The following is a 14,995-nucleotide window of genomic DNA, read 5'->3' on the forward strand; positions in this document are numbered from 1 at the left end:
CAGCTTCCCTCCTGGGAGGTCCGAAGGCTTCTTCCACAGCTCTACGGTTGATACCAATGATGTCGATATCGTCCGCAAAACCGAGAAGCATGTGCGACTTCGTAATGATGGTGCCGCTTCTCTGCACACCAGCCCTCCGTATAGCACCTTCCAATGCGATGTTGAACAATAATAACAGCAACAATAACAGCCCGTCACCCTGCTCAAACCATCTAACGTCACGAACGAGTCCGATATCTCACCGGCTATCCTGACGCTAGAACCTTCAAAAGTGGCACGTATCAGCCTTATCAGCTTTGTTGGGAAGCCATGTTCAATCATAATCTGCCAAAACTCATTTCTCTTGACTGAATCGTACGCTGCCCTGAAGTCTATGAACAGATGGTGCGTTGCAAGTTGTATTCTCGAAATTTATCGAGGATTTGTCGCAAGGTAAACATTTGGTCCGTCGTGGAGCGTCCCCCTCGAAAACCGCATTGGTACTCGCCAACAAAGGTCTCCTGCAACGGCCTCAGTCTGTGGAACAGGATGCGGGAGAGAATTTTGTACACGGTATTGAGAAGTGTTATGCCCCGCTAGTTGTTACAGTCCAGCCGATGGCCTTTTTTTGAAGATCGGGCATATGAGACCCTCCAACCAGTCCGAGGGCAATTCTTCATCGGACCACACTCTCAGCATGATCCGATGGATGGCACGATACAGCTGTTCGCTCTCGACTTTGGAGAGTTCGGCGGGAATGCCGTCCTTCCCGGCTGCCTTGCAGTTTCTCAGCTCTTTCACTGCTTTCTTCACCTCGTCCATGGATGTTGGATCCACAGCTTGACCGTCATTGTCAATAGTCATCCTGCTCCTTTCGACTCCACTGTTTCCCTCACCGTTCAACAGTACACTGAAGTGTTCTTTCCAACGCCTGGCCACCTCTGTTTTATCGGTTATCAGGTTCCCCTCCCTATCGTAGCACATGACAGGGGCTGACGTGCCTGGAGAAGCAACCTTTCGCCTCCGCAAGAACACGCTCCCAATGCTGTCGTTTCTTCCGGCGATGGAGTCTCTTTTCAGCGGCTCTTGCATCTCAATATCTACCCATGCTCTGACGAGTCACAGCCGTGGCCAACTTGTGACCCCTGGCACGCTTCTTCTCTTCCGTCACTCGCTGGCACTCAGCGTCAAACCACTCATTGGGCGCAGCTGCCGCAGTTGTACCCAACACTTCTCGCGCTGTAGTGCTGATCGAACTGTGGATGTGCCTCCACTGTTCATTCAGGTTCCCTTCCACTCTTTCCTCAATCCGCCGTTCATCAACTTTCTGCGAGTACTCTGCAACCACTCCTTCAGTTGATAGCCGCTGGATGTTCAACTGCATCCTCCTCGTTACCTTGGATTTCAGCACGTTGGACAGCCGGGCGCGGATTTTGGCTACTACGAGATAGTGATCCGAGTCAACGTTCGGTCCTCTGAACGACCTCACGTCTGTAACGTCTGAAAAGTGCCGTCCATTAATCAGAACGTGGTCAATTTGAGAGCAAAGCTCTCCATTCGGGTGCATCCAGGTATGCTTACGTATGTTCCGGCGTGCAAAACAAGTGCTACAGATAGCCATCCCCCTAGCTGCAGCGAAATTAACAAGCCTCAGGCCATTGTCGTTCGTAGTAGAGTGGAAGCTTTCCCTACCAGTTACGGGGCGGAAGAAGTCTTTCTGCCCGACCTGTGCATTTGCATCTCCGATGACAATCTTTATATCGTGTCCTGGGCACTCATTGTATGTCTTTTCCAGGAGCTCATAGAACTCCTCCTTTTCGTCATCGGGTTTCTCGTTAATCGGTGCGTACACATTTATTAGGCTGTAGCTAAAGAATTTGCCCTTAATTCTCAACACGCATATACGGTCACTGATCGGCCTCCATCTAATGACACGCTTCATCTGTTTTCCAATTAGCACGAAACCGACTCCTCTTTCTGCTTTCACGCCGCCGCTATAGTAGATGTGGTACTTAAATGAAGTGTCCGCAATAGGATCTACTGCTCGGAATTCGCGTTCTCTCGATTTCGGCCACCGCACCTCTTGGATAGCTGCAACCTCCACATTCACCTTCCGCAGCTCTCTAGCCAGGATACTTGCGCGTGCCGGTTCGAGTAGAGTCCTTACATTCCAAGTACCGAGTTTCCAATAATCGTTGTCCTTTTTCGTTCGCCTAGATCCATGCCGATTATTCCTTTCCGTTTTTATATCTGGATTGTTCGTAGTATTTAATATTCAGTATGCTGCCTAACTAGGGCTGCGATACCTAGTCTCGCGACGGGGCTGCCGTCTCCGATATAGCTGGCGGGACACCGCGTTTCATGATTCAGCCGCCCGCTCCAGATCAGACGCTGTTGTACGCCGCCCCTAACATGGGGAAACAGCCGCGTACGTTCCCCCTTCCCAGTCAGCATACGACTAAAGTTTCCACCGGGGTTGGTTACCCGATCTCCGCTAAGGTTACTCGTATCCCGGTCGGAACCACGTTGAGGTTGGGATAGGAGTTGCTGGACAGAGGTGAATGATCACAATAGGATCTCAAGTGACACGTGTCCAACCATTCGCCAACCTACGAATGCTTAACTCTCTGAAAAATTAGATTTTCGTATCAAAACAGGGTGGCGAAAACCTGGAAAAACCTGCAAAATCAGGAAATGTCAGGGAATTCCTTTTTCAATCACGGAAATCAGTGATTATCAGGGAAAACTGAAAAACAATCAAGGATTTTTATTTACCCGAGACGCGGTTTTTTAAACGGCTTATTAGCCGTTTTTAGCATAAAAGCCTTTATTTTTGCATAAAAGTCTGAAGTATGACTTAGGTTTGGTATTCTTCTCAATATGTGGGAAGAGGAGAGCGAATATTCACGGTTCACTTCTTGTCTAGCATGAACATTGCGTGTAGCAAGCTTTTGCACTACATTTTTTTTTTCTTTTGTGCTGTGTTTCTGCTGCACGCAGAAGAACTAACACACTTGCTGCTTACACCACAGCTGAGCGAAACAAAAGTGGTGATTCACTCTAGGGAGAAAACACCGAAGTACGCCGCGATGTGCACTGCTGAAAAATATCAGGGAAATTGATGTGATATTTCTGGGAATTTCAGGGAAAATCAGGGAATTAAATTTTTCGATTTTTTTAGTTATAACTTTGATCAGAATAATCATAACATAAGGTGCTATTGGGTGCGCAACTGAGATTTCGCTATTTCTCAATAGTTGGCACCTTCAGAAAGTGCTGGTCGATTTTGACTTATCTGAATCGCGATAAACTAAGCTAATGTGACGTCATACACTTCTATTTGTATGAAAATGTCTAATTTCATGCCAAATTATTTTCCATTTGCGGAAAACGTTACTTTTGAAAGTAAGTAAAAAAAAGTAACGGCGGATGAAGCGCACCAAGAGTACACGAAAAGTTAACAGAAATGCTGCTCCCAATGAAACAATGTGCTACGATTGATTCCAACGCTTTAAAAACGGTATTTTCGATGTTAATAACTGCCCACGTAAAGAAAGGCCCAATCCTTCAAAGATGATGAATTGGAGAAATTGTCCGATGATAAATCATTTCAAACACAAAAACAGCTTGCTTTGGTATTGGGAGTTACCAGCCAAGCGATTGTATGTTTGAAAATGTACCAGAAACACGGAACTCTGGGCGAAAAAACGACGTTCAGCAACCAAGAGATAATGAGCGTCGTTTTTTCGCTTGAGAACAACTGCCCTTGCGGCGAAAAAGGAAGGGTTTTCTTCATTGCATCGTTATAGCATATGTGAAAAATGAACCAGGTCGGTGTTTTTTTATTATGAGCGGTTCATTCCAAACAAAACCATCGCTAAGGAATGGTATCGATTTCAATTGATGTGATTAAGCAGAGCACCGCGCGAAAACGGTCACAAAACGAGTAGAGGCACGAAAAAGTGATTTTACTGTTTGACAACGCTCGGCCTCATACTGCCAAAGTCATCAAGGTTTACACAGTGTCGTTCAAATGGAAACTCCTACGACACTTACCATATTCTCCAGAACGATCCCGCGCTATTACTGGTTCCATTCGCAGATACATGATTTGGCTGATCGGCAGTTCTGCTCTTCAAAAAATGGCTTAATTCGTAAAAAGCCCCAAAAGACAAGCGCTCTCATCGTAACGGTGTTCGAGCTTTGCCAGGAAGAGAGAACAATGTCGCAATACTTTGAATGATTCACAAGGGTTGCGTGCAAAACCACGACCGCAAATGTTTAAAATTTTGTGCTAAAGAGGAGTTGATGTGCTGTCGAATTTCAATTTGCACTCATAAATACGACATCACTGAACAGGAATGGAATAAACACAATGCAGCGCAAACAAGTTTCAACAGTCAGAGTGCATGCAGATCACAATAATACTTACTTTTAATTCTAGTAATTATAACTTTAATATCGGATGTAATGTTTATCGTATCTCTGTGCTACCCCTGCAGTGGGAAGGTTAGCTGAGGGTAGGCTGTTTTTACATTGAAAACTAGACACGCCGGCAGATTGATTGCGAGCATCCACAAAAAAGGTTGTGTGTTGCCAAAATACAACAGAACTTTTCACTGGAGGAAGTGTTGGCCAATACACCTACCGCTGATGCTGCCGCTATCGTACAAAGACAACTGATCACCAAGGGAAGTGCCACTGCACTTACCGCTGAGACTGTTACAACGAATACTGCTACTAGTACCCACTGCAGCTAACGCTGCTGGTACCCGAAATATTAACTCAATTAGGTATTTAATTTGTCTTCAAAAGGACAATTCGTTGTTCAGTTTAATATCGGATATAAAACTGATCACATCTCTGTGCTATCTCCGACAGTGGCAATAAAGCATTTTTTTGAAACATAAGCAAAGCAAAGTCTTGGCGCTACATTTCGATTCGGAACCTGGCCTTCTGTTTATTATACACAGACTTCGCAGCCAATAGAGATGGTCGGGTTTGATGTTTTTCAAACCCGTACCCGACCCGAACCCGAATTTTTTTTTCTGTGGAAACCCGAGCCCGACCCGAACCCGAACTTTTTTTATTCGTTCAAACCCGAACCCGAACCCGACCCGAACCCGAAATTGTGAAACCCGAACCCGAGATTTAATAAATTTTATAGTCGGGTTTCGGGTTTTCATACCCAAACCCGACCTGAACCCGAAATTTTCAACCCGAACCCGAAATTTTTTTTTTCACCAAACCCGAACCCGACCCGTACCCGACACTTTCAAAAATTTTCAAACCCGAACCCGTCGGGTACGGGTCGGGTTCGGGTTTCGGGTTTGAAAACCCGAAACCCGACCATCTCTAGCAGCCAACTGTTTGATGTACAGGACAATTGCGAAGCTTTCCGAGCCGAGACTCGAACCTACGACGACTGGCTTGTTAAGCCAGCATCGTACCTCGAGACCAACTGGAAGGATTTTCTGAAACATACACAGCGGAAAACTGTTTTCACACTGAAAATTTGACGGTCCATGTATTTTGATTGAGAGCATTCAAGGATGTTTGTGTGTTGTCAAAACAAGACAATTTTTATTGAAGGAAACGCTGATGTACCTACTACTGATGCTTCCCGCTACCGCACAAAGGCAGCTTTTTACTAGAGGAAGTGCCACTGCCCTAGTTGGCCCTGTCACTATCGCTGCTGCTGCTAAGTAAGGACTGTCGTAGTCGCGCTGTCTAGAATACATATGACAAGTTTAGGCTGAAGCAGGCTTCTATAAAGGCCAAATAGTACATTCCATCTACTAGGGCTATAATTCTGTCGACCGTGCTTGGGAAAGTAAGCATCAAGTGACCAGAGGTCGAATTTCGCGTTTCAACGAGGCTTGACAATTTTCCATAGTACAATAGTTCGAATAATCCAATTACAATTTTCTGCATTTGAGGGATGCATAGAAGATTTCCGGGGGAGATCCAATGGAAACTAACCAACTTATTATCATTTGAAATTTAACAATTTTTTTACTTTTTCCGTTTTGGCGGTATCCATAAATTACGTAACGCTCATAGGGGGAGGGAGGGTATCCTCAAGCGTTACGATTTGTTACACAGGGGTGAGGGAAGGTAAATTCAGCGTTACGTAACGAAAAATATCTGGAGAGACTCTCCAAAAACGGACATTTTTATCAAGGAAATCTCTCTGCAGCGTTACGTAATTTTTATTTGGGGTAGATGATGTGGGGGTCCAAAAATCGGGTTTTTTCGTAACGTTATTTATGGATGTCGCCTTTTAGATTTTCATTTTACATCCCAAAATAGCCGAACTTCCTGAGAGACGTAGTTCTACGTCAAAAAATAGCGAGGACTTAGTTACACACCTAATTTACAATATTACCGTTGATAAACAGCACAGAAATTTTAGATATGAACTCATAAGGAAAATTTTGTTTTCGCTTTGTCGACCATTTGTTAACACATCTATTCAATGTAGAGCCCAAACTAAAAAAAAAAAGAAAAATTATGGATTTAGAACCATTTCTGTGAATTTTTGGTGACCCAAACTTTATCAGAGACTTCATAAGATTTTCCTTTGAGAAGTGTTGAACCCAGCAGTTGCTAAGTGGCCCTTTGAGGCATTATTGAGCTTACTACTGGCACCAAAATCACACAAGTAGTTGAAAAGCTATAATCTTTCATATTTTTCCAGTTTGAGCTTTAGGGCAAAACCTTTGTTGACCAGTTATATTTTATAATCGAAAACACTAGTTATTATTTGACTTACAAATCGGTCCAATTTTCACTAGTTGAGCAGAATCTCTTGGTCGGGAGAACGAACGGTTGAAGATCATATCAATAAGCCGATATACAAACAACTATTCCGATTAAACACATTCGAATTAGCGCAGTCCTGGAAGATTTGAAAACAAACACGCCGAAAAAATAACTAGCATTCACTAGATAACATTCCATCATCTGCTACTAAAGTTGATTCTACACAGCACATCGTTTGATTTACACGCTACGGTTTTCAAATTGATCTATTTCTCACTATAGATGCCAACATTGGCATACTGACAAATAACTTCCGGTTTGTAGTTATGGCAGTTCGGCTAAAGCAATGCAATAAAAACATTCCTTTCATTCTCGCTTTTTCAAGTGTATCTCCACTGTATAACGAATAATACCCTACAGCCTATCCCTTGCACAGACCACTTGCTTGTACAATCAAACAAAGAGGTCCTGTTTCATTTGCGCCCAATTTGAGATACAATTCATAGTGTCATCAATAAAAACAAAACGACGGAAGCGAAGCTACATTTCCGTTTCGTCCCACTCGGAAACGGTTGACTGCAACAAACTGTTTGGCCAGAGAGAACAAATATATAATATAATAAAACAAACAAACGGAAACCAAGTAAACTAACCACTATCCAGCTAATAAATTATTTTGCTGTGACATAAAGTTGATTTCAAAAAGAAAACCCGTGTGCTACATTTGTACCCCATCAAGAGATTGTGTACCCTTTTTGAACCGTACCTCGTATCATTATATATTCATAGTTTTATCTCTTTTGTTTTTTTTTTGCTCAAAAATCCGCCCCAAACGAACCCATCCAACATCTAGAAATGACTACTGGGATTTGCTGCTCGATAAAATGAACATCCAGAGCTGGTAATGTTGTTTTGTGCTGTTTGTTCTACGTTTAGTTTTTGTTTGCGTTGATTTGACTATGTCGACCTTTTCGTAACTTCCCGTAAGTGTGACGGGTCTAATTTTCCTTCACCTTCGGATACAACCGAATCAGAGGTTTCCTTTTTCAAGCGTGGTTAACTTGAGTTAGTTTTTGTAAAAATAAACTAGTGTCATGGTTTCGCAGCAAACGACGAAAGTACAAACGATGCGATGGAAGCTGATCCCTTGGTTTCGAGCAAGCCAAGTAGCACTCAAAATCTAGGCGCCAACATTCTCAATTTCTACGCTACGGGAGGTTTCTCTTTTTATTTTCGTTTTTTTTTTTTTCATTTCTATTCGTAGAACATTTATCGACATCATCGTCGTAACCACATAAGCTTCTCAATCGAACGGAATCGATTTGCTTTCAATAGCTCCAAATCTGTCTAACGATTTGTTCACCCAATAAACAATCCATGAACCATGCCGTCATTGAATTGCTATTGTTGAGCTTAGGAATCCCAGAGGTCGTATAAGCGAGAGCGTTCTGAAGTGGATGTGAGCTTCCGATTATCGCCAACTCAACAGGTTTAGATTTAAATGGATTAAAATTTCACAACAACCGTTTTGAATAATTGTTTTTCAAATGGAGCTATAAATAAAATTGAAACGTCAGCAGATGGTCCGTCTTTTCTACTCACAACGAGAGCTGCTACAGCTTTATCAATAGCAGTCAACAAGCAGGAAAAAGTTTTGCCATTGCATCAGCTGTTCAATTTTGTTTTTCAAATAAACGTTCCATCCACTTGCAGAAGCGAACCGATTGAAGTGCAGTATCGCACCTTCGGCGAAGCTAGACTTGTGACCAATTCATACCCTGTCCGGATAGCGTAGAGTGATGAATGTTGCCCAGAGGTGAACAACAATAAGTAGGTATGAACTAAAAACAGTTCAACAATGTTGCTGACAACTTATTGATCGAGCGAAAAGTTTTCAATATCAAGTCTAGCGTCGAAGCATCGAGAAAAGTTTCCTAATTAATAAATATAAAAGTTTTTTTTTCATCGAATCGGTCAACAATTGAGATGAGAAAGTGGTCCAATATTCACTGGATACTGAACCCCAGGGTTTCCTACCCACTTGTCTATGGAGTTGGCAACACCTTTTTAGACGCCAATAAAACTGCGTATGAAACATCAAATATCAAAAACAAAAGTAAGCAAAATGTTGCAAATCCTATAATTTTTGAGGAAAATTTGAGTTTAGTTAAAAAAATTGTGGTGAACCAGTCTGTGGCTGTAAGCCACCTTAATTAAGAAATAAAAAAAAATACAGAAAAATATCGCGAAAATAAAGAATGATTGAGTAAATATTTTATTTAAGATTTATTGCAAGACAGTTTTCGGCGAAAGTGCATGATGATGCCAAAAACCCTTCCGAGTTTGAAAATATTTTTATTTTGAAAAGAAAGGCCAAAATTGTGCACGAAGTTTAGGTCGCCAGCGACGATCCGCGTGCAAGATTGTCAATAAGCACACCGTTTTGTTTTGTTTTTACGAAAAAAAAATTGTGTCGCTTTTTTTTTCACCCAGAAAAATAAATGTTTTTGTAGCAACTGATAATGAGAGTCTCTTAGGTAGAGTACCGCTATTTTTGCAGTGATTTTCTTTGGTAGGTTTTCTTCAGTAGCTTAATGATACTCTTTGCAAAGTTACATTAGTTATCGATGGACGATGTCACATAACTCATAAATAATCGGTTGGATCTGAGGTGCTGCGATTGGGTGAATTGTCATGAATTCGAACACATTTTTTGGTATTTTACACGCTAGTGATTTATGATGTCTACGTTCTTTATATACGGCCAGCTCACACTATTCTGTACGAGCTGTTCTGATTTCAAAATTGAAACACTGCGAAAAGAATTCTATCTTCTACAACTTTGCTAAGATACAATAATATCCCGCAGTGCGCATTGCATGTAGAACACCGAAAACGACAACACTTTACGATTCATTAATTTTTGAACCCAGTCTCCCTAAACGATGATGGGGAACATAAATTATAAACGGAGAGCGGTAACTTATTTTGTTTTGCCTCAAAGACATTTATTAATTTGGCATTGCGCAAAAAAAAAACATTGAAAACATACAACGTTCACTTTAACCACCAAATTAACAAACCTTTAAAAAATCATTGAGTACATATCCAGTGTCACGCTGCCGGATACACTGTACTCGCAAACCTATGTTGACCCTTTTTTATGGCGGCTTCATGGAGCTATTTAGATCCCCGAAGCACCGTGGTGTGCGCTGTTCCGTGAGAGGTATTTGTAATAAACTATTCATCGAAAACATCAACATTCATCGCAATGATCAATAAAAAGCGAAAATTTATCCCACGCAGAAACTCTCCACCGGAATGGAAAGCACAGCAAAATTACTTCCCGGATGCGGTTGCTGATTTCCAGCTCGTTCGCCCCTCTCCCACCATGTATAAACTGCGTGTGGTATCATCACGACTCGGAATCTGTCGCACCAAACGATTACAAAAGAACCGGTGACGCGGTCGTAACCGGAAGCAAAGAGCTTTCCTATGTATTTCTCCTTTTCGCGGCAGGTGGCTTATAGTCTGGTAACGTAAGCTTGAACCCGTGTGTATGCCAGTCCGTAGCGACACGAGTTCTTATTTTATACAGCAGAAAACGAAAACAACACAATTGGAGCAGAAAAAAAGAATGTAAGGTTGAAGTAGCAATTGTGGTTATATCTTCCTGCAGAAAAGTTTCGTGCATGAATTGAAAGTCTTCGAAAAATCAACTTGAAGTATAATGCACATAACTTCGAAGAAAAGATTCTTTCGTTTCACCATACTAGGGGCACCTACCTTATTTTCCTTTTTTTACTGTTCAAGAACTAAGTACTCTAAGCTTTTGATACGATAGTTGATTGAACTCAACATTTGTCATTAAGGGACATGCGGCAGCTGAGAGCAAATTTCTGTAATGGAACATACTTGTAATTCCCAAAAGATCACGACTCCCACATGCCTACAACTAATGTAAAGATTCGAATATTGAGCATCTTTGGTCTGAAAGGGCCGTGTACTCAGTACACCGCAAATATTGATCCTGGGCCGTTTTTGTGTAGCAATTTCGTAATGAATTCACTCGGAAGGGGGGCTCGCCACACTTTTTTTTTAATTCAGACGATTTATAGCTTATTTGCGCCAGGTCCATTTTGCTTACTTAAATGCATAATTCAACAGTTTTTTTTTTTTGCTTTATTACGCGTCTGTTTCTCGTTTAATATTCCTTTTCTTTTCGTGTGACCTAACTTCGTGGCATAATTATGAAACCAGCTCAACCAGGCTGAAAAGGCTGTCGAACAACATGCCAGCCCTCTTTTTTGTTATACCGTGTCGCGTACAATTTAGTCGATTTGAATCTAATCTGGGAGGAGCTCGTAAAATATGCGGCGATAATGAAATATACTAATGGATAGGAATGGACTGTAGAGTTTTGTCGCAGAGTTTACGGTCTCGGTTCACTCCTCTGGTTGGGAAAGTTGTCTGTTAATACAATTTTCAGCGAAGCAAAAACTAAACAGCTTTACTGATTGCTGTATCAGTTTATTTATTTATTTCGCCCGAACTGTTTAAATACATACTAGATGTTATTTCCAATCAAAGAGGATATTTCATATTACTTAGTTGTTTCCATTGAATTACAATAAATTATCTAGCTAATTAACATTAAAAACGTTTCAAAATTGATTATCGATATCTGTGTTATAAGAATTAGAAATAGAATCTAGAACTATTCTCAAACCTATAATCTAGTTGACGAATTTCAAAATCCATATTCACCATGAAAATCACATAAAGGTAAACTCGAAATTAATGGGAATAAAAACGCGAAAAGCACGCGACGCGGAGAAAATTGAAAACACGTTTGAACTGATTAACGGTTGGCTGAGGAAAAAAAACTGGTAACTTATTGCTGACAAATTTTGCGCCAACTCGCACTGTGTAAAAAAATGCGAAGCGACGGTCACAATTTCGTTATAATCGTTAAGATAATACAGGTCTGCTATACATACTGATAAGAAAAAATCTAAATTCACTAACATGATTTTCATTGAGAATTCTTCTTCGTGATCTTTAAATTATAATCTTTATTTTTACGGAAATATAGGAACAAGAAATTTAAAAAATGCATTCCACAACCATTTTGGGAATTTTATGTAAAACATCGAAGAATTTTTGTATGTCGGCCTCGCGTTCGATGCGAATGATAGATGTTGTCCTCGTTTTATTCATATGTAGCACAGAGTAAGCCCATTTTAAGAATAATCCAATATAACATTCTGAAAGCATTCTAGGGTGTTGTATCGAAAACTTACCATGATCGGAATAATTTTTCATACGCGAGTTTCGTCTGCTATTTAACAAAAAGTTATTTCAAATATTTATCAGTATCACACAGCTTCTCTTGATGATGTTCTGAAAGTCTGATTAGCATTTTTTAAGTAATACTATTAGTAGAAAAGTTTCAAGAAATGATCCATTTCGACCAAAATTCGCCTTTACGATTGCAATTATGCCTTGGCAGTGATAATGGAATAGAAATTCGAAAAATACAGTATGTTTTTCAGTAAAATGGTTCCATACCTTCAAAGTTGAAGCTATTGGTAAAAAGCGAAGACCTGCTTTGTATCATGATCCGAACAACTTACTTCTGAGACTTCACAGCTTCACTTTGCCTGTGCTTGTTATAATGATGTACTTCACAGAGGTTAGATTTTTTTCCCAGAGTGTCCATTTTGAAATGTCAAAAATAGTTCTAAGCAATTGTCTGTCGAAAAAAATACTTTAAAATCCAAATGGATCTAAGATAAAATGACCAGTCCTATTATGATATATTTTTGGTTCCGATGATGGTTCAACCTGTTCTGATTATGATATAAATTCTATGATAAGATAAAACGATGAATAAATTCACATCGGATTTACTGTATTTACTGCAAAGCACGTTTTCCAACCACCGTTTCATGAAATAACTCCCCAAATGTTTGTAAGCTTTATTGACTCAACTGATTTTTAAACGTAATTGTAAAACTTCAACCTGCTCAGCAAAACCTGTCAAATGTATGAAAAAAACATTCAAAAGCTTGATTTTCATATTATAATCATACATTCAATCATACCTTTAAAACTAAGTTTTTCTGAAAAAAAAAAAAAGAGTTTTGAGCACAGTTGATCTACTCGAATAGGTCTTTCAAATTCGACTCTAAAGCAGGTATTAGACGAAGCAAATATTTGCTATTTTTCAATACAGATTTTATTTTGTGCAAATAAAAATCGTACCAAAAATAGCAAATATTTGCGTCGTCTAATACCTGCTTAAGAAGTTTAATTGGTACACCCGTTGCTGATACCATTCAGTTTGTTTATAGTAGGTAAGATGGTCATTAACCTTTTTGATTGTATATATGCTTTTTATGAAATACCCTTTTAGTCCTATCAGTTTTGCCACCAAAAAGATTGGTGTCTTTGAATAGCAGCGTAATCGTTTATGATTAGTAAGTTACCAAAAGTTAAAAAAAAACATCAAATGTTTGAAATCATATTATGCTCTATACCTGACACGATTTGAAGATATCCTTGTAAATTTCATAATTTAGAATCAATACATTGATTTTTATATGCATTGATTTTGTTGTAAATTGAAAAAAAATAATGCCAAATTCGCATTATATTTTTTAGAAACTTTACCTTTTTTGACAATCGTCTTCACCATGTTTGGAAATCTCTTTGAATTTTCTAAGTTATTTATCAAACACATTCAGGTTAAAACTGATACCGTTCATCATTCGAAATAGAATTATTTCATTTCCTTTATTTTATTTCTCAAACGTTGTAACATAAAATCGTTTGTAAGTAAACAAATTACGGCCGAACAGGAAATACGCTCACCCGGAACACCATTCTAGCGATCCTTTCACCTCACCTACCGTTATATCCTCATTCTTTCACATATCATAATACACTGTTTAACGCAACCATACCGTAAAGATATCTACTCTATCCAGTACATTTACCTTGCAACGATGTAGAAAGTTTTCTACACAAACTGTCGCTCTGTACATGGTACTGTCATCATGAACGCATTGTAAACTGTAGCACTCTGTCTCTCTCTCTCCTTTGTTTCACCATTGTTGAATACTTTACCGACAACTCATATCAACTCATCGTATCTTTGTCGTTGTAAAAGCTTTCGTGGTCAAAAAATATACCTTCTGGCCAAACGATGTCCGAGTGCCACGGAAAGGTTGGTGTCGTATCATGATTCTCTCCATAATTCCACCTACTCTGATCTTCACCACAACTACATTAGATCGAGCAAAAAGCGAACGTCGGAATGCATTGATTTCTGTCTTACCAATTTTGTTATATCCACCGCTCTGTGCATTCAATTCCCAGTGCCTCGTGATATGTATCAGATATTTTTTCTGGTTTCAGTTTGTGACGCTTGCTATAAGTTCGAGCAACGGTTCACCAACTTTTTGTTTTCCACTTTCAACCTAGCAGGTTTCTACTGTTGTTTGTGTGCGGTGACCGCTGCGCTATTATTTCACCGTTTCTTCGTCAATATTTATACTAATTCTACAATACACAGAAAATCTGTGCCATACGGAATGGTAGTGAACTTTCGACTTGAATATCTTTGGAATATATTTTTGCTCTCTATCTTGATGCATTGTTACCCGTGCATTTCACTGTGTTCTTTCCTACTTATCCACTGTTGCACTGTGTAAAACTTATTAGTTCGTAGTTAGTCGTGTATTTGGATGTTGATCATTAATAACTTGCATTTATAATTTAAGTTTTTTTGGATATGATAAAATATTTACTGACAATATAAATGAATATAATAAAATTCTTATAATATATGTGTACGAAAACATTTTAACGTTAATTACGTATCAATGAAACCAAATATTCTTTTTAACATAAGTCAAGGCAACAATACTGATCTATTATTATCTATCAAAATTTTGATTGGACCACGTATCAAAGTTTCCAATGTCTGCCAGAGATTGAAAGACAGGCAGAGATACATACCAGCTGGCATTTTCCGCAGCACCACTAGTCAGCCAAATCCATCATATCCTCAATGGGAGATTCAACGTAGCAAAAAAGCCAATATAGATTCGCACTGGATATGGTCATACTAAACCGAAACCGAAAACCGCTCGCTCGGGTGTGGATCAACGAAATCGAAGCATATCATGCTTCCAGATTGGAATCCCAACCTAATTTACGCTTGAGAACATTCGCTGGGAAATGT

General features: G+C 39.7%; 1 protein-coding gene across 28 annotated transcripts in view; it reads left to right on the forward strand.

Annotated features, from left to right (window-relative positions):
* The window catches only part of LOC129725096 (potassium voltage-gated channel subfamily KQT member 1-like), a 612,086-nt gene that overhangs the window by 486,740 nt on the left and 110,351 nt on the right, over positions 1–14,995 (forward strand). For 17 of the 28 annotated variants that reach the window (XR_008728015.1, XM_055680548.1, XM_055680544.1 and 14 more), the window contains one exon: positions 13,919–13,975. The exons of the other annotated variants lie outside the window; for them this stretch is intronic. Coding sequence is in view for 16 of the 17 variants with exons in the window: in XM_055680548.1 (XP_055536523.1) it covers positions 13,919–13,975 (57 nt within the window). In the remaining variant the exon portion in view is untranslated. The remainder of the gene's footprint in view (positions 1–13,918; positions 13,976–14,995) is intronic. 28 annotated transcript variants of the gene reach the window in all.

Source organism: Wyeomyia smithii, chromosome 2 (assembly GCF_029784165.1).
Source record: "Wyeomyia smithii strain HCP4-BCI-WySm-NY-G18 chromosome 2, ASM2978416v1, whole genome shotgun sequence".
In the NCBI taxonomy this organism is placed as follows: domain Eukaryota; kingdom Metazoa; phylum Arthropoda; class Insecta; order Diptera; family Culicidae; genus Wyeomyia; species Wyeomyia smithii.